The sequence below is a fragment of the Ornithodoros turicata genome, chromosome 2 (assembly GCF_037126465.1).
Source record: "Ornithodoros turicata isolate Travis chromosome 2, ASM3712646v1, whole genome shotgun sequence".
Lineage (NCBI taxonomy): Eukaryota > Metazoa > Arthropoda > Arachnida > Ixodida > Argasidae > Ornithodoros > Ornithodoros turicata.
In genome coordinates, this window is record NC_088202.1 from 65,547,599 (window position 1) to 65,573,658 (window position 26,060).

The window sequence follows — 26,060 nt, forward strand, 5'->3', positions numbered from 1 at the left end:
GAGGATATCGCTTCTCAGTCAGGTTTAGTACTCTGCTGTAGTACCCCAAGATACTAGGTATCTTGTCCCTTTTTCTTCCTTGGACCAAAACGCCGGCTAATCCATCAGGTCCAGCATCGGTGAGGAGATATGTGTCTTTGCTGTCGTCAAAGTACGCCAGAGTGTGTGCTTGGGACATGGCCTCCTTCACTTTGCCAAGTGCCTCTTTGTGTTTTGTTGTCCAGGCGAGTTCGGCGTCTCTGTGTGTCAGGCTTCTCAGGGGCTCTACGAGTTCGGCCAGGCGAGGGATGAATCTGCCGCAGTAATTAACCATTCCGAGAAGGCTCCTGACTTCGGTCGGGTTTCTCGGCGGTGTCATTTCAGCTACTGCTGCTACTTTGTCTGGGTCTACACTCACTCCCTCGGCCGAAAACACGTGTCCGAAGAATTTGAGGACTCGAGTACCGATGACACATTTTTTTCTTGTTGAGTGTGAGTCCTGCATCTTCAAGACGTTTCAGCACTAAGCGCAGACGGCGGTCGTGCTCTTGGATTGTGCGCCCTGACACTAGGATGTCGTCGCTTACATTGATGATGCCATCTTCATCTGGCAGGACTTGTCTGATTGCGTCCTGGAATATTTCTGCTGCGGCATTCACGCCAAAGAGTAATCGTTTATATCTTCTGAGACCGCAGTGTGTGGCGAAGGTAGTTATGACTCTTGACTCTTCGTTTAATTCAAGCTGGTGGTAGCCCTCATTGAGGTCAAGCTTCGAGAAGTATGCAGCTCCGTTTAGTATGTTTACTATGTCTTCTGCGGTAGGCATGACATGACGAACGCGCGTGATTGCTGTGTTGGGTTCTCGCATGTCGATGCACATTCTCACCGCTCCGTCGTTCCGAGGCTTGGGAACTAGGACGACAGGGGAAACCCATGGTGTCGGTCCTGTCACTGGCTCGATGATGTCGAGTTCCTCCAGCCGTGACAGCTCGGCTTCTAGCGCTTTTCTTAACCGAAAGGGAATCCGCCGGTGCTGACGGGCGACGGGCTGCACGTCTTTCGAAATCTCTAGTTTCACTTGGAAGTCCTTGAGCTTACCGAGTCCATCAAACAGCTTCGGAAATTCCTTTACGGCGTCGACGGAAGACTTCTCGGCAATGTTCTGCACAACGCTGACGAGTTGTAGTTCTGTGGCTGTCTGGTAGCTCAAAAGGGATGTCTGTGACCCTTTTACAACGTACACTGGTGCTCTCGTTTTCGTTTCTCGGACACCGAACTCAGCAACGAATGTTCCCAGCACAGGTATCTCTTGGGTAACACCGTACGGTACGAGACGCGTTGCTGTAGCGTCTAACGGTGTTCGGAGCTGTTTACGCCAGGTTTGCTCTCCTACAACGTTGACCCCAGCTCCAGTGTCCAGGTAAAAGTCTATTGACGTATCATTAACCTTGACGGCGACAACTGGAAGCTTGCTCGTGTTGGTTCGCACATGAAACAGTGACTCATCTGAGCTCGGGGCTTGCTGAGGGTCTGCTGTGGAGGTCGATGCAGCCAGGGATCGCACTGTTTCCTTTGTCTCTCTAGGGCCTCTGCACCATTTAGCGAAGTGGTTTTTCTTCTGACACTTATGACAGGTCTGTCCCCAGGCTGGGCAGTTTGTCTTGCCACCTTTGTGGGGCCAGGTCCTTCCACATGCTGAGCACTTCTCTGTTTGGGTGTCTTCAGTGTGGTTTTGTTTCGGACGATTTCGTTGTTGATTTTTCTTCAGAGGCGGACCCTCATGCGGCTGCTTCTTTGGTGTGATCTTCTGCACAGGTTGGGCTGACGTTGGGCTCTCTATGCTGCTAGCTTGCACTTCGGAGATCTCGATGCTGCGTCCCGTGCTAAGAAGTTTCTCCAGCGTGATGTCCGTCTCGTGAAGTGCAGCCCTGCGCAGTTTCTGCGACGATGTGCCTTCTATGATCTGCGAGACTATCTCGTCCTTAATGGCGGTAAACTCACACGTTGCACCCAATCTTCTAAGTCGGACTTGAAACTGGTCCAACGTCTCTCCAGGCTCTTGTCTGGCCTGTCGAAACACATGTCGTTCGAAAACTGTATTCTTCTTAGGAGCGAAGTGCTCTGTCAGGCATTTGACGGCAGTCTTGTAATCCGTTCCCGTGTTAGAGAGCGATAGGAATATGTCGTACACTGCTTCGCCGGCATAGTGGAGCAGCATTGCGCGCTTGCGCTCTGCATCTTTGACATCGGCCGCCAAAATGAAGTTCTCGAATCGAGCTAACCACTTGGTCCAACGCTGAGCGAGCGAGGACACATCTGAGTGCGGGTCGAACGGTGGAAGGGCTGGTAGGGAGCTCGTCATATCGCTTACTTGACGTGGCTCCGCGGCGTCTGTCGAACCTGCTCCTTGGCTTTGTTGTCCCGTTGCTTCGGACATGGGCTTCTCCGACGGTGGATTAACATCCCATCCTCGTCGCCAGTTTTTTGTAGTGTCTTGACAGGATATTCTGTATCGTGCCCAATGTTGAACAGAACAACGACAGAGGCTCCTTTCCGTCCGTACACTTCAATGCTTTATTTTCGACTCTCTCATACCTCTACATTTTCTCCCAGCGTGTCTGTTTACAGACATCGTGTTGGATCGACGCGCCTACGTGGCGGTGTGTATTACGTTACTTCGATGCCATCCGTGTATGTGATATTATATGTTCGGTTATACGAACACTACAGAAATGAGGGTTCAAATGTTACATCATTTGCTGTCCCTCAGTGCTGGGCTGCTTGGCAAGGGACAGGGGATATCAGGTCATCCTTGAAAGACCAAATATTTTGTCTATAGCGAGAGTTTCCGAATGTAACATTCCTACAGCGGTGTGCTATCTCACAGGCATCGCCTAACATGCACCTTACAATTTTTTATAACCAGTTTCTGTTTTAATAGTTGTCGTTCTTATGAAAAACAAACGGAAATAAACCGTTGGTTCAAGTGCATGGGAAACTCCCGTATAGCTTCTAGCTTGTTTCGACCGGATGCCTTCAGATTTCACACATTTGCAACCGAAAGCCCCAGATTCCTAGTGGACAAAATAGCTACACATTCTCCACACCGAAAATGTCCGAAAAAGTAACCACAGAAAACCAGGAACCCTAAATATGGCCCTCAATTGACTCCCTAATCATTAAAATATCGAAAATATCTAGCAAATACCGTTCAGCAAGAGAATGTGACACAGGCAGACACATTGGCAAAAATAGTTTATGATGTCTGCTGACCGCGTTACTTTTGCGGAAAGGCGGAACATTTCTTTGCTGGATTCATGGAGTCGGAACTTCCGCAACCGTATGCCTGGGCAAAGTATTTGTTGCTCTTTGCTGGGACGTTGCACACCTGTTCGTTCCTGTCTTTGGAGCCGGTGCACTGGATGTAACACCCAACCATAAAGAAAAGCTTATACGCATTAGCATCCACTCCGTCTAGTTGGTCTTCTACTCTGAATGCTTTGTTCCTTGATTTAAATTTCCTGTCCACGGCCCACTCGTAACTGTGAAACAAGATGCGTCCTGCAGAAGCCAGGTACACCACATGGTCGGGAACGTTCGAGGAGCTCTTCAGACAGCTTTTAGCGTCGTTGAATTTGGAGCGATCATTTCCATTCATCGCGGGCACAGCATTTACGTACAGGTCCTCCATGAGCGCTCCCAGGATTAGGGAACCTAGAGCTCCGTACCTTAGAGCGAGCAAGGAATTTTCCAAGGCGTACACGGGCATCGTCATGGCAGATGGCCAAACGACAATATCCTTCACCTGAGGGTCGTACAATCGGTAGTACTCAGTGTTGAGGATGTACTGCCTGTACACGTCGTTGGAGGTGCGACTTCTCCAGGCGGTGATGGCGCTGATCATGTTGGCAGAGAACAAGTTCCCCATGTCACCATAACCGCGGTATTGCTTGTCGAGGTCGGAGGTTCTAGAGAACCCCCCGAACATGTCCGTGAAGCCTTTCGTTTTCTGGAAGTCGAGGTAGTTTAAGCTGAGATGCATTTTGACATACTTGGCCACGAGCTCGCGAACCTTCTCCGCAATATCACGGATATCGTTGAAGGACTCCTGGGGCACAGCCTTCATAACGTATGGCATCGACAGAGCGATTCCCATGTATTTTTCAACATGCTGCAAACAGCGGGATTTCGCTTTTTCTTCGGCTTGCTCCTTCGAACCGTATAGAGGAGCGACCACGTCTGGAAGAAAAAACTGTCCGACCTGAAAAAATTCGAGCCAAGCAAGAAAAAGTGCCACCTTCGGTTCTCCTTGAGTGCTCAGAACCTCCTGAAACTTAGATAAGTAGGCAGGTGACGTTATCGTCAGAGAAATTTGTTGTTGCGCATTGACGCCTAAAACATTCGAGAAGACGTCCCGCCACTTTTGATACGTTGCTCCCGTATCGCCTTGGAATGCCGCTTGTGTTTTCACGATGGTCGTCTGGTCTCGGAGTCCCTCGTTAAGCTTATTCATAATATTGTTTTCGAGTACCTTAAATTCGTCTGACTTGACTTTTGTTGCAGGCTGACCCGTCATCAGCTGGTGCGTGGCCGTGTAGTAAGCAAAGTAGACGTCGTCGCTCTTGAGCGCCGATCGAATACGCTCCCATTCTGAAATAAGACTCGACGGCGCGATGCCAATCACGACGATACTCGTTGCAGAAGCGGTCCTGGAGAGTTCGAACAAGGGATTTGAGTCCCAGTTGACCGCAACGTTCGACATCAAAGAAAACACATCCGCTGTAGCAGCTTCACTGGGCCAAGGCAAACTGGCTTTCTGCATCATATCTTTGAACTTGCCACGTTCGTCTCTCTTTCTTTTGCCTAGTTCGATGCATGACTGATAGTACTTCGCCGACTTCTGTGCTGCGGTCTGTCCACTCCCAGGTACGCTGTACTTTTCTGCCTCTTCCGAGAGTTGCCTTACGAACTCTGCGTGATGTTTTTGAAAGACGGAGACGCTGTTTGAATTGTCCCAACCTTTGCAGACGTAGGCGTACAAATTGGAGCAAGGTTTACTTGAGCTGTCAACAGACGCCTTGAGAAGCGCTCCATAGTCAACGCAGGCTGAACTTTTGCAGGTTGGAGGTGGTTGGTTCATATATTTGTAAACGGCGTAGCTGATAAGGCCCATGGTCAAAAGGCAGCAGCAACAGCAACAGCAACCCAAAAGTATCATCTTGGACTGGTCGCCGCCCTGACCGCCTCCCTCCTCACCTGCGGGCTGTTAGAGAAGGCATTTTCTTTGAACATATGGACAGTGTCAGTTCAGGTTTACTATGTACCTTTAGAAACATATGTGATGCGGTTTTGTTACGCTCGTGTTCATAATTTAAAAAACGCTTCCAGTACTGCGCAGAACGATCACACACGCTCGCTCACGCACACACAAACGTCTTCGCCTTCAATCACTCACGCTCACTCACACACTCACTCACCCGAACGTGGGGCATCTGGACGCTGTGCTCTGTGCAAATTTCTCCCGGAAGGAGAGTTCTTGTTGATCTCTAAGTAGAGTTAGATAGATATGTAATCAAAGGACGTCATTTCGCACGCTCACCGCAGATCATCCGGACACCATTCCCCAAGAACACGCTGACGTCCCTCACTCATCCTGAGGATGTCATTGCGGGACAGCAGTGACATCCTGGGAATATCCCCACATGATCCTCAATTTGTTAGAAAAGTGTTAGAATGAGACTCCAGAGATGGTCCTCGCGACAACATCTGGGGACAAGACTGGGATACTCTCAGGAGCACTATAGGATCATGTAAAATCCACCAGTAAATCTGCTTTAATTTCTCACTTCTAGAAGTGTGCAGGCGTTTACAGTGAAAACGGACTCTCTCTCATGCAGTTTTCAACCTCGGCCACCAACTTTTCATTTCCCGTCTCTCTTTTTTTATTGTTTTTCGATGACGAACGATGAGTGCCGTGGCGTAAAAAGCAAAAAAATATAAAAGGCCATGTGCCACTAAGTGTAAGACTAAGAGAGCCGACTTTGAAAGGAATATCCAACAGTGGCATTTCCTTTCGAAGATAAAACATATACTATTTATTGCTTATCTTGCAAACTCCTGCACGTGCGAGAGTCCTCCTAGCATCGCAGTCAAAACCAAGGGTGAGGTACCTAAGTTTAATTCAATTTCATGTATAAGCAACATACCAGTGACGAATTCCTTGGATGATAAGGATTAGAGCACTGCACGGGCCCGACCTGGCCCGCGGGCCGGGCTGGGCTTGTTATTGGCTGTGTGCTCCGGGCCGGGCCGAGCCCGGGCCGACAAAATACGCCAGCACCGCGGGCCGGGCCGTTAAAATACGCCACCACCGCGGGCCGGGCCGCGAAATTCCGTAACGTAGGCTAGTTTACGCATAGGAGAATGCGCGCACGCCTATTGGTTGGCACCACGGCAGCATGAAAACCTGCGGCGGCCAGAAACGGATGGAGAGTTGCCATCGCTCCATCGCGGCCAGCATGGCTGCCAGTACTTGTTTACACACTGCAATAGGAACTGAAGCGAAGGGAAGGTGCAAGGAGCAAAGCAAGCGAGAGATGAATAGTGAAAAGTGTGGTCTCCTAGTACAGTGGAAGCTTTGTGGTCAGCCCTCGTTCCGTGCGGCGTTCCGTTCCGTGTGCTTTGGCGTGTGTGTTTGACATAAGTCGTTGCACAAGTACGGTGGAAGAATTCAGTATTGCTTGGCTGCACCTAAGTGTACATAAACTCAACGGCTACGCAAGACGCACGCAGTCGAAGCCTCAAATTCGATTTGTTTTCTTGGCTCCCAGCTGGGCATGAGCAAAGCCCAACCTCCGAGTTGACTTCATAGGATTTTCCATGAGTTGTGGCACTTGGAACAGCATAGGAGCCATCACCAAGGCAGGTGACATGCACGGCAGCACCTTCAGGCATCCTTCTCAGCAGCCTGTCATACCCCAGGTGGTCTGCTGCAACACGGTTGTGTGCGTGCCTTAGCAGCCGCTCTTTGAAGTATTTCTCCCAGGGAACAGACACGAAGTCCACCATTGCCACAACGTTGAATGCCTTCGCCCTGCAGAGTATGATGTCCTTCAGGACACGAATGCAGGCCTCAGCAAAGTTGTTGGTGTTATGGCCTCGTGTGATGATGCTTCTTCGAAAGAGCAACACCCACTGCTGTTCATTTTGCAGGAATGCTTGCACACGTGCTCTGTAGGAGTCATGGGACAGGGCTTGGAGCTCTTCCTTTGCTTTTTCCAAGCCTTCTGCGGTGTCAGCATACATGACCTGAAATGGATCATTACATTGTAAATGACATTTGACTGTAACGTAAAAATATAGTATATGGCAACTCAACAAGATAATTTAGGATTTTTTTTTTCTTTTCTGGAAAAGCATTGCTCTACTTTATTTTTGCCTTTTGCTTTTGTTGCTTTGTTGATCAACACAAACAGGAGTAGCAAGCTGAACTTGTTTCTAAGAATTTGTTGTTGGAAAAAAGAGTGCATATGACAAAAAAGCTCAACACAGCACACTTGTTGTGTATGCTGCCATATCAACCCCTGTTCAATTTGTTATTTTATTTTTATCAACCCCTGTTTACCAATTTTGCAATTTGAGACGTGTTAATTAAGTCGAGCGCCCACGATGTCCCGTGCACGGCCTGTATTCCCGTAATGTAAATAATACTTGCTTTAGTCGAAATCGTGAAGTCGAAATCACGGCTAAGCCGAACAAATGTTTCGTCCCAGGCAACATTTTTCATCAACGAAGTTGAATTTCACTTTGGATCGGTAAACACCACCTTTCTCGACTATGGATCGCCATGATTGGCCAGGTTCTTCAAACCAGCCAACACAATCCAATCCAAGTCCACCTGATCGAGAGTTGATGGGATCGAGGCTTGCGTGATTCCAAAACTAACGCGAGACGCTGTGCACGGGCTGCTGTTCAGCACCAAAGACGCTAGGTGAGGACGCAGTGACGTGAAAGTCAAGAACTGTGTGTACTGTGTTAAGTTTTGTGCGACATGTCATTGCCGACGCTGAGGCAATGCAGGTTGAAGACTCTCACACTTGCAGAAAAGCGTGAGCTGATAGGAGCGGTGGAAGCGGGCACAAAATCAAAAGGAGAGATTGCCGCAGACTTCCGGATAGCACGTTATCCACAATTTTGGCGAAGAAGTAGAAGATTTTGTAAAGTTATAACTATAAATAAAGGTGATACTGATCCATTTGTGGACTACGCAAAAGTTCAGGGGCCACTTTTTATCAGAATTTGGCAGTTATTTGATAAGTCTGGATCTGCTGGTCTGGATAGTGGGTGTTTGAGTTAATGAGAATTTACTGTACCATGCTGGAGCGTTGATTGTCCAAAAAGCGAGTTCCCATATTAATGAGACAAAAATGCATGGGGAAAATTTTGGTCCTCACAGAAACCATCCACAATTCGAGTTGTCCATATTAACGAGGCACGACGAGGCATGAATAATCCAGACAAAATACAAATGTCTTGACTCCTAATGAGGAGTTCCTGGCTGCCATTTTGTGTAGCATAGCAAATATGTCAGCATTGGAATTGCAAAACAATTTCTCCAGTCTTAGTGGCCCTGTGGTGCTATTACCCCTGTCATAAATGTGATTTTTGTGTGCTCCAGGATATTTTTGTACAACTTTGCAAACCTTAGCTTGTACAACAGGTGAGGTTCATAGCAATGAGCCAGAGCTCTTTGCTCAATGAGCCAGAGCTCATTGCTATATACAAAGATGGTTGTAGCCACACTTTATCAACAAACCTTCTGAAACGTTGACATCAGCTGCCTCCGCTGTCCTGGGCTGACATTCTTCGCAGATGTTAGCCAGCGCCACTCTGCCTGAGCCACATGGAAGTGGCAAAGTAACTGTGTCGCATTTGGCCAGACGCTGTGAAGAGCTGCCTTTTCAGCTGCTGAATTGTCCGTCATGAAGGCTTGAGGCGCCTACAAATAAGCAACATAACTATGAAACAACCGAAAAATAAACTACCTCTTCATACAGAAGCTGCAAAGATAGTGGCATTACACATTTACAATATCAGGAAAAATATCTGGTCCATCATCTACATAAGACACAATAGCACACCAGCACAATATACTGTACAATAAAGACAATAGCACACCTGGTGAAATACTGCAGCGCCACCATGGGGGAGGGCTCGTGTAGTGTCATGCGGTCAGCCTCAACAGCCAATACGGAAGCCAATACTAGAGTGTGATGGATCACATTATCTCGCGGAGGAGGGAGAGTGATGTCTCTGTGCCCAGCCATCCTATTTGTGGTGCAGTAATATTTTGACAGCTGACAGGCTATATTTCTCTTCCTTGTTATGTTGAACATGACTATAGTATGGTCATCACTAGCTTGCACTCTAGATGACGGAGGTACATAAGTCTTAGGCAATATATAGGCAACATTACCTTGAGTCTGGGATGAACGGAGACGGAGGACACCAGATGCAGATGGGTGTCCCGTCCTGCCTTGTCCCCTCTGCATCACTTGATCTCCGTCTCCACACATCCTGAATTCAAGGTAATATTGCCTATTTGGTAAGAACTTTAAACCACCCCAGTGCCAGGGAACATGCAGCTTCGTGTCATCTTTTCTGTGTTCCCCAGCACTGTGGGGTTTTAAAGTTTTTACCAAATATGTTGGACCAAGCAGCCCACACCACCTCATTATTTAATACTGCCTCCTCCGAGACTGCAGCAGCTTCCTTGCATTCAATCTTTATCTTCTGGGTCATTCCATGCCAAATGTCCCAGACGTATGCTAAACTATCCCTCATTTCTTTCAAATAAATTGTGGTTGATTGTTCCCATACAGTCAATGCTCCCCCAGCTTCCCTTTTTATAGACAAACAACAAAATTCGCTCCGTGGCCGTCTCTTGAAGATTTGCGAAGGGACATGCGACCTACCTGGTGAAAAGAAATTCAACATAATAGCTTTTTTTGCAAGTTCCAATCAAATATCCTCTGATCGAGTGATGGCAAAGCATAACACTTTCGTGCCAAAAGTGTTGAAAGGTCAATCGACACTTTTTATCCATAGTTTACACCCGGAGTAAACTAAAAATTTGAGAACTTTTGAAATTTTTTTACAGAACTCTGCAATTTTTTTAGAACCACTGTTCAGTGCTGTTGCCCAGGAAGCATACAACGTGTTAGAAATATTGTGACGCTCACAGACTTGGAAGATTATGTGAAAAAAAAAAAAAAATTCTGAAGTTTGGAAATATTGCTTTTTGCCACCAATTTTTGTCATCAATTGCACACTGAGGTGGTTCTGTTAAAATTGTGAGGCAATTGCATTTCATAGTATACCCACTGAATATTTATTTTACAAAGTTTCATCAAAACACTTTTTGTCTTTGCAGCGAAAGAATTTTATAACTTGACCACTGCCACACATCCGGATACTGCCCAGCAAAGTCGTAGAGGAAAAAAACGCATAAAAAATAGACTGGAAGAGAATTGGCTACATGATGACAATCACCCACAACTTATTTTGAAGCAATCTGAATCGGTCGAGCACAACATCTGGTACATTTGACATGTAATGACCCTTCTCAAAATGTCTTCCCTATGCAGTAACATCCATGATATATGTTTCAGTTTAAAATAATGAAGTTATGATCCAAATGGATTTTCCTTCGGGCCCAGTGTGGGCGAGTACGATACTATTTGCTGTCATATAAGACAAGCATGTACTGAGAGGGTCTCACAGTGGAAGAGTAACCTATGATATTGACAAAATATCAATGGACCAGTCACACTACGTCACTGAAAATACTCTTACCTCATAACCCCCAAAGCAGTTTCTGTAGTGCTTTTTGAGAAGATCAAATGCTATGCTGTACCCCCGAGTGCTCTGAGAGTTGTGAATGAGCACGGCGACTGGAATTGCCCCAGCATTAGTTGCTGCAAGGAGTACAGTGATTGTGCTCTGTGTTGCATCACAAGATGAGGTTGAGTCGACGAATATGACTTCCTGAGCAGCCTTCAGTTGTTGTGTCCTCTTCATGATAGGAGTGACAATAACAACTGCCCAGGTTGAAGCATTTTTCGCGTCGTCTGCCTCTGTGCTCTCAGTCACATTGATCTCAACACCTAAAATGAAATGGTAACCACATACAGTCAACCGAAAATTTTGGGAACCTTGGTTTGCAAACACCTTTTGCTTTATGAGTTAACCATCTGATAGCAAAGCACAGCCTCTTTTGTGGATCCCTGCATTTATGAACCTTATATCTCAAAGAAGGAATGCAGCCCAACCTTTCTCGTTACCCATGTTTATGAATGAGGTCATGAGATGGCTGTGTTAGAACAGTGGCCGATCCAGGGGGGGATAATTGGATTTCCCTCTCTCCCTCCCCCACTACACGCTTCGACAAAGAAACCGCGCTAGCCCCACCAAACCGAGGGTCTGGATCCACCACTGTGAGAAAAGCTTAAAAGCTGTATATTGACAAAACATGCGTCAAGAGTCTAATAGAGTATGTTATTCAAAATGAAGATGATGCGACAAGCATTTCCTGTGATACAAAACTATGATGGGTTAACCATGACGTGTAGCATTATTACAGAGTAGGTTTAAAAATATGTTAACCATTAAATTAACTTAACATAAACTAAAATATACATGGCAAAGGTTACCCTCTTGTCGGTACACAGAAATCTTCTCCTTCAGCTTCTGAATGGGCTCTCTGTCATCGCCATACGCATCCTTTCGCCATTGCTCATACCAGTGGTACACAGTTCTCTGTGTTGGGTTGACAGCTGCACTCGCAAGCAATTCATGGGCGTTGCTTTCCATTTCCAGCTTGCTTTCATGTAGGCGTCTGGCCTCAGACACACCCATGCCCCCAAGGAAGTAACCTAATTGTGACAACAAAGATGGGAGAAATTTGTAACAAATAGCATGTTGTAAGTTAACTATATAACGTGAGAATACACTGTCTTGCAATAAGATCAACAAATATACCTCCTGAGAACCTGAGCTCCTTGTTGAGTGAGTTCAGACATTTCAAATTGAAAAAAATTGAAAAAAAGAAAAAAATGTAGTGTGTCAGGTCTCACAATACTTTGCCGCAGATAGGATGGCTGGGCACAGAGACGTCACTCTCGCATCTCTCCTCTGCCAGATAATATAATTCATCCCACTGCTTCCGTACTGGCTTTGAAGACTGGCCGCACGAAACTATGCAAGCCCTCCACCATGGGTGCGCTGCAGTATCTCTCCTGGCACACTACTGTGTCCCGTTATCTCCAACGGTGTATGTAGACAACGGACCAGACTACTTTTCTTTCTTAAATTGAACAAGAGTATATTCTTGCTCTGTTTTTTTTTCTCTGAGTTTTTTTACCAGTGTCCGACATATTATGGTCTAAAATACAGGGTGTTTCAGTTCAATCCCCGGGCTCACGAACGGGTGCAACAATCGAGGAACTTCCTTTTTTACAAGTATCTGTCCAATACCGCCTACAACCTGTGCAATGTGTGGATGTGTTGGAGACGCTCATTATTTAAATAAAAATTCAAATGAGTTGTGTAAAAAGACAACTTCTAAAGCAGGGCGCTGACGGCATTAAAATGGGTGCTACCTGTTTTGGGACCTTCAGTGGACACCTTTTAGAGAAAAATCTTCCACCGAGGTGCAGTAATTAATTGGTTTCAGGTTACATACTTTTGTTGCGGCTGGTAGCAGTGCAGCACAAAAGGGTGCTCTTTACTGTCTCATTCAGCAATGAATTACATCTCTTCGTGCTTCAGAAGCTGCGACCCAAATACTGAAACCAATTAATTACTGCAGCAAATGACCCGCCTCTGTGGAAGATTTTTCTCTAGAAGGTGTTCACTGAAGCTTCCAAAACAGGTAGCTCCCATTTTAATGCCGACGGCACCCTGCTTTAGGAGTCTTGTTTTTTCATGAAACAAATTTGAAGTTTGATTTAAATAATGAGTGCCTCCCACTCATTCACATGGTGCACAGCTTGTAGGTGGTATCAGACAGATCAGTGATTTATCAAGACCCCTCCCCTTCACCCCCCAAAATCTGGAGAAGACCCCCTAAAACCTCGTGAGATTGCATTTTTTTTTTATTGAGTAAAAAGCATGTAAATACACCCCCTTGCAGAACCGAACACACACCCCAAGGACGAAATTCTGGGTAAACCACTGATGTCTTACTTACAAAAAGAAAGTTATTGATTGGTGCACCCGTTAGTTCATTATTTAGCGTGAGAATTTAACTGAAACACCCTGTATGTACCTCAATACCTCTAATCATCAATTAGAATCATACCTCCCCAACCTTAAAGTATTGCTTTGAAGGGGTGGGCAAACAATAACATTAAATATAACAGATTGAAATAGAACTACAGCCTGAAAGTAAAGGAAGATATATAATTACAACTAGGAACGCACGAGCAAATAAGTAAGTCAGGGCATTTAAATATGAAAAAGTCTGACTCCAGTTTGACCATACATGAAATAACTGCGGCTACATTTCCTCAGCAGCATCTTGGTATCAACATGGTAGCTAGTATTTGGGGCCACAAATGCATATGAACCGCTTAGATATGCAGAAAACACGTGCAATGAAAAAGCAAGAAACCAAAACATGTACTAACCAAAGAACGTGTCTTTCGTCTCCGTTGTACTCCTCAGAAGCCTTAGTGCGTCTGCGCTCTCCGTGCTATGATGAGTACCACTGACACGGATCACAGCAGGCAAAGGGATCTCACGGCGCAGGAAGGCATCGTAACGTTTTGTATTTCTAGTTACGTTCTTTATCTTGATGTCGATCCTGGCTCCACATCCACTGTTCCGAAAGGAAGATGGCTGTTTCCCTTTGTGGTGGTGTTGGCAGTTCCAATATTTGTGGAAGGCCATGCTAACAATGCAAAAGAGAATTGATGATGAGCAGAGAGCAGAGATGTAAGAGACGCCACGTACAATCATGCAAATACACACCGAAGTAACTGCCTTGAAAAGAACTTTCTCCTCTATTCTGTTTCTGGTTTAACATGCTTGTGATGTAGTATGTGCTGCGCGAGCAAGCTTTCCCAGCACTTTCAGTTTACATCGAGCAATCACGCAATATCAGCGATTCTCGTTCAACGACAATTGCAAAAGAACTCACCTTTCACATTTCTTCACTGTGCTAACAATCCACGAGGTAGACGTACGTTTACTGTAGTCATCCAGCCATCGTTGCGCGTCCTCGTGGTTCAACAAGTTGGCACGAAGAACTTTCGTATCATGCGTTGAAGATGCTTCGTCCTCAACACAAATTATGCTTTGCGATGCTGACATTGCTTCCAGAGGAACGTGTCCCAGTTATATCAACTCACGAACCGTGTTGATTGCACCTGTCAGCCTTCAAAATCCGAAACTTTGCACGAAGACAGAGAAACTGAACAACTGCGGCACTTTCGGTTTGCGAGAAAAAGCGCGCCAAGTACATGCGTCTCAGGTCTCAGTCCGTAGACCCACGTGACCTAACATTTTGTTAAGCTTTAAAAAGTTTTCAACCCTTTTATATATAAAAAAAACAATATTTCCCTGGCAATGTTTGAGACATAAATGTGTAACGTGCAGGAATTATTCGAAGTAAATTAAACTGACCACAAGGGGTCACAAACGGAGTGCGTAGATAGTGCGGATGGGCGCGGATAGCGCTGGGTTTAGCGCCGGTCTAGCAGCAGCTGATGAATGATCACTATGTTGTTCTAGGAGTTCTATCGTGATAGATAGCTTGTCAATGCTTGTCAAGTCGGCGCGATGATGATTTGGCGTGATTGTTTGATGTGGCAAGTATCCTGCCTTCAGTTTTGGTCACTTGTCAAGTTATATGTTCTCTTGTTCAGTGAAGATCTGCCTGTAACTAGGATAGATGCTGCGGTGCGCGTAATTTTCAATGCTCTTTGGTATTTCATATTAAAGCTGTGGCACTTCACCTGTGGGCTGCAGTCTTTGGATATCTCACTGAGTTTCCCACATCAGTATGGGGCGGAACGGAGGTTTTGCGTCTTTTCGGCATTCGTGAATAGTGGAACATTCTATTGCCGTGCACCTCACACAATGTCGTCGCATATATTCCACCCTGCATAATTCGTTTGCAGTGTGAAATGTTTCGCATGGTTTTTTTTAGAGAGTCCATCTAATTCCTGGAGGTTGCATATATCACTGGCCTCATGCCCTATCACTGGCCCATGATGGATGAGCCCTGGTGATGCATGTTCCAACGCTTGAGACTACGTATACGTGCATATAAGGAAGAAAATTGCCCTGCTACCCCTTATGTACCCTGAATGCGTATTGCGCATTTTGTGGTAATGTGTTTGTCTACACGAGAATGGAAAAGATTTGTTGCAATAGCCATATCTGAATTGCACATCAAGATCTCATTCCTGTGATTCCATAGAGGTACCATCCACCCAACAACTACTTTATTTGGTGATTGTAACTGGGAAGCTTCATCGCCAGGGGCCGGTACTCGACCCCATTGACTGTGGTAGTGTGGTAAAATGTCATGAGACACGTAACAGTGAGGACCGAAGTCCTATGGTGTCAAAAAGGATCAGAAGAAAAGGGTTAAAAAGAGGGCGGAACTGTGGTAGGCTGTATTTGGCGACGGACCAGGAAATATTGACAATGTGAAGGTGCGAGAGTCAGGCTGACTAAGAGAGCCTGAGAGGGTGGTTCGGGAAGGTTGGTGGTGTATGTGCTAGTGCGGACCTAGTGTGCGAAGAGTAGCAATACACCACTCAGCACCCTTGCTTAGATGATACAGGAAAATGCAGGTTTTGCTCCAGCAAAGGAGGTCAACTTGTTTTTTAAAAACCATGGAAACATTCAAGGTCAGAAAGAGATAAGGGTGTATACCATGGTAATATGGGGAGTCCGAGCAGATGCTCCCTACACTATACCCCTCATCGGTGTTTGTCATTTGTCGTTTTTTTAATGCATGTTCTGTAAATTCAAAAGAAATTCGTGTTTATCTCTTAATTTCTTTGTAGCCTGGTGCATTCTTTACGAGACAGAAAAAGAACACAAAACTGAAGATAAGACACTTTATATTTTCTGAACCCGTCCCTGAAGGTGAGCTGTGTGAAAACAAAATTGTTTGAACCATTGTAGCAGCCTTCTGAAACCGAACCATTAATATAGATTTGACACTTTTATGCTTACAAACTGCACAGCTCCTTCAGCCTAACTGGCACCTCATCAGCACTGCATAGGTAGGTGAAGGGGTGGTATGTGAAGAGGTCTCATGTAGAACGAGCGCTCAAGCAAAATCGTCGAAGCAAAAGCCTGACAAGTGACAACTTACCTTGGCAGCTGTACCCCCTCTGTCTCCGTAAGGTGCCGAGCGACTGCACTGTGTTTAGCTAAAAGCACAACTTCTTGGGTGAGGGTCAATCGCATGTGGATGTGTCCGGAAGAGCCATGACGACATACAGGATTTTCCAGGCCCTTCATGTCCAGGAATAACCCTCCTTCCTCTTATATAGTTCTTGTGGACAGGTGTAAAGGACCAATACTATGCATAATAACGGGACAAAAATACATGGACTACATATGGTTTGTAGCTTGCTGGACCGTCCATTGCCCGAGGAGAGAGTTTGAATATTAACGAGAGGAAAATGCATTGAAAAAATTTGGTCCTCACAAAAATCAACCATAATTTGAATTGTCCATAAGAACTGTGTCCACATTAACGAGGCACGACTGTACATACCAAGTGCCTTCTTCTGGCTAGTTACTCTACTATTTTCTAACACTGTGACATTTAGTGGTCACTTACTTTTTTAGCTTCATAATTTTTAGCACTGTGTCCCTTATTTTTCTATGTTTTATGGGAGTGTACAAGTAATTGTTTTCGTGCGTAAGTAGTTGGTTCCGAATAATGAGTTTGTTTGCTCTTATAGCCTGTGTAGCATCCATCATTGTCAAACAGTGGCTGTGCCAACTTCTAGCAGTACTGTGATCAGCTCATAGAATTTTTCATGTTACTCTCTATGCTATTTACTACTTTCAGGTGCACATATCTCTTGCCATGGCATGATCAGTATTTATTTTTATTCTCATCAAGAGCACCATGGTGTCGTCTGCAAAAGTAATCATTGCCAACAGAGTCTGGGAATGATACTGAGACTTCCCATTCAAAGGCACACACAGCATACTGAGTCTCACCAATTTCTGCTAACTAAGTCTGACTTCTAACACATCCAGTGGTCTACAAATTAGGGTGTGACCACTTTGGTGTTAGGAATTAAGCATGTGGTACCACTTCCCTTCTTAGTAGGTAGCTAACACGATGATAGCCAGAAAATATTTCGTGAGGGCAGTTTCTATGGGGACGTTACATGGTGGAGGAGGATTCCCTTCTCGTTTTCCTCTCCCAAATGCGCTACCAGGCGTATGATTTCAGGGGGTTGAACCCCGTAATCCAGCCCCTGGATGACAGATATGCACATGCCACAGCAACAACCATTTCTCATAGTATATATGGAGTATTGTGTTACAAAATTGAAGAAGGGTAAGTATGTCATATGGGAAATATGTCATCGGCGCGACTCACTAGCAGAATGACTGCAGAAGGAAATGCTCGAATAGTCATTTGTGTCACGCATTAGTACGCGTATTATTTGACAGTCCTTTTGTCTTCTTAAAAGTAAAAAAGACCACTCTCTGACGCTGTTGTATCTTTTATGAATCTAAGGTATTGCAAATGCTCATTAAGCGACAAGATCCCTCCAAGCGTCGGCTAAAGACTGCGTGGCTGCTAAAGACCTGCGTCAATAACAGAGGCCAGAAGCGAGAAATGAAATTAAGAAAACGCAACGAATTTCAGAATTTCTTGTGTCCTGAGCGGACGTTGAGTTTATTGACACTTGGGTGCATCTACTGATCTTGCTTGATCCATGCGCGCTCAACACACACACACACCAAACAACTCGAAACGCCACACGGAACGAAGGCTGGCCACAGAACTTTCACCACAGCAACACTCTACTACGAGTTGTAGTACATTTCCCACTTTCTTTGCTCCTTGCACCTTCCCTTCGCAATAATTCAGTTCGCATTCCAGTCGGTAAACACACACTGGCCGCCATGTTGACCGCAGTAGCGGCTGTGTCCGTTTCTGGCTCCCGCAGGTTTTCAGGCTGCCGCAGCGCCAACCAATAGCGATGCAGCGCATTCTCCTATGCGTAAACTAGCCTACGTTACGGAATTTCGCGGCCGGGCCGGGCCCGGGCCGCCAAATATGTTCCCGAGAGTCAGGCCCGGCCGGGCCACGCAGCTAATTCCACACATTGGAGATGCATTAGTTCATATCATCATGCGCTTGCGTCATTCCTGTGCATATTTTGCAGACAAGCAAAGGGTACTGCATTATGCATATGATTCGACCCTCTAGAACATTCTCCAAGCCACTTTACATTGCTCCTCACTCCTCACATATTTCACAATCACTTTGGCAAAGCTTGGTGAGAGGGATAGGGACTGGGAGAAGCAGTTTGTCGACAGCATGCTCTATCTCCGCAAAATCTTGACAGTGTAACGATAACGCCCCGTGCGTTCTGGATTTAATTTGGTCTCGTGCGGTTACGGTGTTAAACCGCCATCACTTGTATGTTTGTCTTCTCTCCTGATAAATTTACTTATAAATTTGTTTGATAATCGCCAGAAACGCGTACGTCGCGGCTGGAAATACTAGGCCGGGATCTACTCGCCGGGTCACCGGGCCGGGCCGGGCTCTATTTGCTTAGACGCCGGGCCGGGCCGGGCTCTAGTCACTGGGTCACCGGGCCGGGCCGGGCCGGGCCGGGCCGGGCCGGGCCGGGCCGGGCCGCATAAAAATATGAAGGTCCGGGCCCGGGTCGGGCCGGGCCATTTTTTGATGCGCCCGGGCCGGGTCGGGCCCGGAAAAGTCGGCCCGTGCAGTGCTCTAATAAGGATACAACCAAGATAACGTCCGTGTTTTCTACTTAGTTGATTTAAAACATCCACCGAAAGTCAAGCATGCACTGTAATATGCCACACTTTTCTGTATCTTCCACGAAAATGCTCCGTGCAGCGTCCCATCAGGGACGTTGCACGGGTATTCATGGCAACACGATCACAATAAAAGGTCTAGCAAGCTATTTTTATCGCACATTGAACCCAGTGCGTGGAGTATCCATTGAAATCATTCAATTTGTGTTTGTACCACTGTATCTTTTGCATTTTCTCTTTGTAGTATTTTTGTAGCTTATAAATGATCACCGCTGATTTGGTTGAATTTGGTTATGACAAACAAACCGAAACACTAATTAATAGGCGCAGGCATAGAAATGCATATCGCATTATCAAACTAAATTTACTTCTCCTATATATGTCCTCCGGCTGGCGGCCGCAGGACGTACGCAAATCACTATCACTGGAAGATTCCATGTAAGATTCCATGATGACACTCTCCGGATCTCCTCCGGACATCCCATCACGGACGAGGACGCGATGACACTTTGAGGACGTCCTGAGGATCGCGAGTGTTCTTGGGGTTGTATCGCTTTTGGGAGCAGCAACAGCCAAAGGAAACAAGAATTCTGTTTTCTGGAGAAATCTGCACAGAGCACAGCGTCCAGATGCCCCACGTTTATACTTCGTCTCTCTTCCCTGAACATTGTTCTTCGTTGAAACGTACAGGGTAGGTGCTCTAAAAGGTCAGTCACATTTCCTTGCAAGGCGTGATAGCTCCTTGATGTACCTCCTTGACGCACAAACTTCTGAATAATAAGCCACACAGTGAATAATTTATGCCATAGAAATCTACGGAAAAAATGTGGTTACCAAGCACTGTAACAAAATAAATACGGCCACGCAAAACTTTCGCCTCCATCCATCGGTATAGCGCATAGGAAATACATGAAAACGAGAGTTTGCGTGGCCCTATTTATTTTTTTACGCAGTGGCTGTTAACCACGATTTTTTCGTAGGTTTGTAGTGCTACTGAAGACTAACGAGACCAGACAACAACATGGCGGTGGAATTGCCAGGTCAGAGCGAGAGCTCGGGCTGAGCGAGGCAAGGCTATTTATTATTCGCGCCTTGATGTGATGGCGCTGGTAATGCCGCCACAGGGCCTCCCCCCTAGCCAAGCGCTGGAAGCTGGCGAACAGAAACGAGCTTGGGAGCCCAAGTGACTTGTCGGGGCGGTCTGAGTCGGGTAGACAGCCAAGGAGGCGACGGTGGGGGAAGAGTAGTTGGAGTAGTGACAAAGTCTGCTGGAGGTTCGGGAGCAGGAACGCGCAGAAACCGATGGGGAGTCTGCGCGATGGTCAGCGCGGCAGGAAGTTGATGATCTTGGTCGGCATAAAAGGTTTGCGACCAACTGGGTAAGGTGTCGAACCTGCTGAGACAAGGCGTGGGCGGAGCTTTCGAAGCTGACCTGCGAAACAGGCGGAGCGGGCAGTTCCGAGAAGCCGGAGGAATTGACGACTGCCATGTCCAGGTCCGTCAGGTATTGTCCAAGGTATTGTTCGGGTCACCACTGTAGTGCTACTGAAGACTAACGAGACCAGACAACAACATGGCGGTGGAATTGCCAGGTCAGAGCGAGAGCTCGGGCTGAGCGAGGCAAGGCTATTTATTATTCGCGCCTTGATGTGATGGCGCTGGCAATGCCGCCACAGGTTTCTCTGGCATAAATTATGCTCTGTGTGCAGCAGAACTATGTCTGTCAAGTAGGTATAGCTTCTCACACGAAAATGTGACTGACCTTTTATAGCACCCACCCTGTAGAAAATAACCGGCGATCCAAAATCATTTTCTGCCTAGCGGCAAAAGTGGCGGAGGAGGTGTGTGTATGTGGGTGGAGGGCAGCACACATTGAATTTGTGCTACAAAAATCGGAGAACATAAATCGTAAAAATGTAGGACCAAATGTCCATCGCGTTCTACTACGGAGCGTTGATGTAAATAACTTGTGTGCAGAAACGCATTTTCTTCGAACGGATGCACAGCAGGTATCAACTATGGTTCTGCACTTCGGTCGAAAACTATTTTATTTATTTCGTCTCACGCTTATAAAATTGCTGGATGAGCCGTCCGTGCTGCCTCTACTGTCTAGTCTTCATTCACATAACCACAGACAGTAATCGAGACAAACTCTGTCGCACATATTAAGGAACACTCATAAGCTTTCACGTGGCGTTGCTCTAATAGTTCTTTAGGAAGCTTGCAAAATCGCCTCCGGCTGTGTGAGCAAATGCCTGATGAGAATCCTCCTCTGTGGTCTCTGAGCCCTTCCTGTCTGTAACCTTCTTAGTGTCAGATTTTCAACCCGTAGAAACCCGACGCATTAAGGCTGACCCACATGGAGCGATTTTTGCACGCGAAGGTACGACGCGTGGCAAACTCCGTTGCCGATGTGGGCGAAGATACTCCCGCATGCAACACGGGAATAACGTCGTCGTCAGCGTGTTCCCAGTGTTGCCCGAACACAGGGACCTCAGTGTGAACCGATGTTATTTCTTTAATTTCCACGCATTTTCTGTAGCTTTAGCGCGCATAAGTATACGTCGTCGTGCACCATCGGCAGTTCGCACGGTAACTATGCAACGGTCTAAGTGTGGACTGTGAATGTGTCATTGAGGTTCCGCTACACAGTACACACACCCTTGTATACAGTTTGTTTGTTTGTTTGCTTGCTTGCTTGTTTGTTTGAGCTGCACCAGATTCTTTTTCTTTTCAACGATGGGAGCAGCATAGGTAGCGCTTTTACAATTGAATTATACGGCCAGGCGGACATCGTCTTGAAGAGAGTATGTGGCTACTAGATGACTAATTACTTAACTCAACTCATTAATTAGAGCATTTCGTGCAAAAGTGAGATGGTAGAATAAATATTGGTACCGTCATGTTTTTCTGCGCAGCGTGGGGACATGTTGCACGTGCCGCACGGTAGTATTGTGGATAATTTGGACCACCTGAGATTCTTTGGATGTGCGCCGGAAATCTCCGACACGCGATGTTGGAAACAATGCTTACCTCCCCCACATTGCTACCGCCCTCGACCGGGATCGAACCCGGGATCTTGAGCGTAGCAAGCCAGTATGTTACCGACTGAGCTACCCAGGACGGTGAGATGTCAGAGTGGGACACAATACTCGTTGAAAACCATTGTAGTTTTTTCATCTTGAAACGAGCACGGGCGTTGAAATATCCATCGCCGAATATTTATTTATTTAGTTATTTATTTAGTTATTTATTTATTTAATATTGCTAATGCAAAAAGCAGAAACCAAAACCGCGCGCATAAGGAGCATATGGCCTCCTCGGCTTATCTGAGCCGCAGAGGGATTAATCTGGCCAGCAGATCAACACCGACTCCCAATCAACGCCATCTAGATACAGAAGGCCTGCTTATTCCCTCATCTCCCTCCTTCGCTACGTGGACATATAAAGTCAGAATCCGTCTGCTACTGTGAGTGATTGCAGATAACTTGGAACTTGTAGACCTGAATCTGTAGACAACAAAATGTGCAACACGCTTTACAGAAAATCGGCCTTGGGAAAATATGGGACAGTTTTGCACTTTATTAATAAAGTTTTCCCATTTAGTACGCGGTGACGTTAAATCACTACTCGCAGACGACGATGGTTCCTCTTCATAGCAACGACCTCTGAAAGCTCGTTCGTGATTGGCTACCGCCGTTGACAACACGATCCTGATTGGCTGACTACGTCACGTTACGTCACGTCGACGCGTAGGCAGACTTTTTCTACCTAGGTGGTGTTGCTCCAATTACCTTTATTCACAATTAAAAATTCAATCATCTCCAATCATCTCCAAACCATGTGACCCTCTGACGTGGGATGAGCGCTGTGTTCCTGCTCTCCTGGGGCGCACGGTTTCGGTTTCGGCTCACCCGTATAGCAAACTATGGATATGGATATTTCAAAGTACGTGCTATAGTTTCAGGATTTACAAGAAAAGAAAAGCAGAATAGATTTCAAAAAGGATAATCTCCCATTCTGCTACCTCACTTTAGTCCGAAACCTTTAATTAAAGATTTATATAATGAATTTTAGATAATTAGTCATCTACGACGTACATACCATCTTCGAAAGAAAGTTCGCGTGGCCGCGTTTCTCAACTGCAGTGTCTATCCATGCTGATCGATTTTTCTAAAAAATCTCTTGCAGCTAAAAAGAACACATTAATAGTCACACACACGGTGGTCACACACACACAACTCCGAAAATGGTGCTGACGACAGGGCTCGAATCTACACCTTCGTGATTTCCGGTCAGGGATGCCACCGTTACAGCGTGCCAGCCGGCGCTGTGTAACTCAACCTATTCCTACTGGCAAATGCAGCGTTGCAAAACCGCATCTGTGTTTCAGCCATCACGGGCAGGGATACAAAAACCTCACCTGCTCCGCTCCTTGTTCTAAGATGTCGTCGTCGTCAAACCCGGGTGGTGGCCCACCATACGGCGGTGGTGGTGGTGGATAACCCGGTGGCGGTGCGGCGTACTCTCCCGGTGGATAACCAGGTGGCGGTGCACCGTACCCTCCCGGAGGATAACCAGGTGGCGGTGCACCGTACCCTCCCGGCGGATAACCAGGTGGCGGTGCACCGTACGCTGCCGGTGGATAACCGGGTGGTGGGGCGCCATATCCCCCTGACCCAGGTGGTGGCCCTGCGTAACCCGCTGGTGGAGGACCTTCGGGTACACCTGGTACGAAGCCAACTGGTGGCCCTGCGTAACCTGCTGGTGGAGGACCTTCGGGTACACCTGGTACGAAGCCAACTGGTGGCCCTGCATATCCTCCTGGGGCAGGGCCCTGTGGTGGGCCCCCAGGAGCAGGTTGCTGCCCCTTAAAGTTACAAACGTGGACATTATTAAGGCTCTCGTACGATACGCAATCTTGCCTGCTCTAAATGTTCTAATCTAGTTCTCCTCTTTCTTGTGACACCCAATTGTGCTTACCCTCGGATAGTCCTGAAATGAAATTCAAAAGTGGCGTAGTCAAACACGTTATGCAGCAGTATGGCAAAACTGGGACTGAGAACTTATGCGCGCAGAAAATTGCAAAAAAAAGAAAAAAAGATCATGCTATTTCTCAGAGAACTGCACCACGGCCAAACAGATATTCTATAATGTGGCTTTCTGTCGACATCTGTCGGTAGACGTTACGGGACAAGCTTGTTACATGCTGCACATTTCGTGCGTTTCGGGGTCGAATTCCTGCGGTAGCACGCTACGGATTTTAGTGTGAATAACTGAAATGCGTAAAATTCGTGCAAATGTATACGATTCCGAAGCAACTTACGGTCATCGTTACGGGCGGGAGTGCTCTAAGCAAGGAGGCTCCGAACAAGGAAAATTAACTTTAAGCGAGCCAACGAACCGGCGCCAAGGGACGTTCGATCAAACAAGATGACGATGATGATGATGGGGATGTTGATGCGAGTATTAGGTTGTCCAACTGTGTATTGGGTAGTCCTACACAACGATTTCTTCTTCTTCTTCTTCCCACGGAAAATGGCCATTGGCCACAAGGGCGAGATTGACCTATAGGGGGTGACATTGTCACCTTTCTAGTGTGGACAACACGTGGGCCGATGTTCGGATTTGATGGTTCGTTTCCGTAATTCTTGTGTATATTCACTGGAAGATCACTTGTGCCGCGATGGTACGATACTATTCGGTTCCACCTACGGCACTGAACGCGCAGACGACGCGTCCACACTGAGATAGTTCTCCGTTCTCCGCAGCGCGTCGACAGCGTTCGATCTCGGAGCGAGGGTGGAGAATGTGATTGTTGAAGGTTTGGAGGTGGTGAATAAGGGCTACTTAAGATATATGCCGATGTCAGTTTTCTTTTTTCTTTTTTTTTTCCTCATCCGAAGCATGAGCGACACTGTTGCGTCTTACCCATGAATGTAGACTGGATCATTACAAGCCGAACGTCAACTGCACCTCATAGCCACCAGGTATTCTTCGCACTCGTGAAAGAAACACTTGTTAGCGAACTCCTAGATAACGTTGTAGCCTTCATTGCCCTGTTCATTCGACAGAATTAGATCTCACACCAGTCTTCACAAGGTGAACAAAGCCAACTGCATGATGGCATCCTGCTCGACCCTCTATATCTTAGATTTCGGTCAGTTACGCTGAAACTACAATGCGTTTACGGTATCTGACGGCAAACTGACTGCAACGGAATAAACGGAATAAACTTGGACTGCAACGGAATAAACTTGGATGCTGACCATGTCGTGCTGGACGCGTGTGTCGCAGTTTCCATCATAGATTTCATCATACGTCATCATCAACAGAAACGGTTGCTGCAACATGAAGAGGAGACACCTTCTCGAACCATATTTTTGTGAGAACGTTTTCTCATTCGGTTGAAACGACGGGCTGTGAAAGATTCGGGAAGAAATTAGAAAGTAGCCGGTCAAAAGTAGACGGCACCAAAGTAAAAAAAAAAGGTCCCAGTCTTCCCAGAACGAAAAAGCCTTGGCACAAACAGAAAAGGAAAGGGACTCACCCGGGAACTCATTGGTCTCCTCAAGCGATATGTCCATCCATCGCGAGAGACCGTTTGGGGAGACCAACCCGAGGCCTTTTCGCATTGTCGCGCTTCTTCAGAAGAAGAGGGAGAGGGAAAGCGTGCGAATATTAATGTCCCTTAAAGGCGTCTTAAGCTCGACCGCTTTTTATAGGAATACAACACTGTATCGCCATACTTCTGAAAATTATTTTTAATACCCAGGGAGCGTTCCAGAACCTATGTGAAATTACTAATTCCTGATAACGCATTTTGCGTCATCGCCAGTGTTTCAATTCAAGGTCGTCAACCTCGTTCTACGATACCGTGTTCAGAGATTTCTGCGCGCTTTCACACACTCAAGTGACAGCAGTTTCATTCACTTTGGTTTCTTTTTCTTATGTCTTCTTCACATTCCAATTATTTTCCTTAATTTCTCTGACCGGTCAGCTTTAAGCGGACCCACAG

At 46.4% G+C, this 26,060-nt stretch overlaps 2 protein-coding genes across 2 annotated transcripts; both read right to left on the reverse strand.

Annotated features, from left to right (window-relative positions):
- Positions 1–264: 264 nt before the first annotated feature.
- Positions 265–2,545, reverse strand: LOC135383647 (uncharacterized protein K02A2.6-like). Its single transcript, XM_064613029.1, has one exon. It carries the CDS (start codon positions 2,415–2,417, stop codon positions 360–362), a length of 2,058 nt encoding a protein of 685 aa, XP_064469099.1. The 5' UTR covers positions 2,418–2,545; the 3' UTR covers positions 265–359.
- A 663-nt stretch (positions 2,546–3,208) lies between these two features.
- On the reverse strand, positions 3,209–24,509 carry LOC135383648 (neprilysin-1-like). The gene is made up of 4 exons (XM_064613030.1): positions 24,369–24,509; positions 24,026–24,037; positions 23,466–23,912; positions 3,209–5,243 (listed from the first exon to the last, which is right to left on the reverse strand). The coding sequence occupies exons 1-4, from the start codon at positions 24,372–24,374 to the stop codon at positions 3,258–3,260; spliced, it is 2,451 nt and encodes an 816-aa protein (XP_064469100.1). The 5' UTR covers positions 24,375–24,509; the 3' UTR covers positions 3,209–3,257.
- Positions 24,510–26,060: the final 1,551 nt, after the last annotated feature.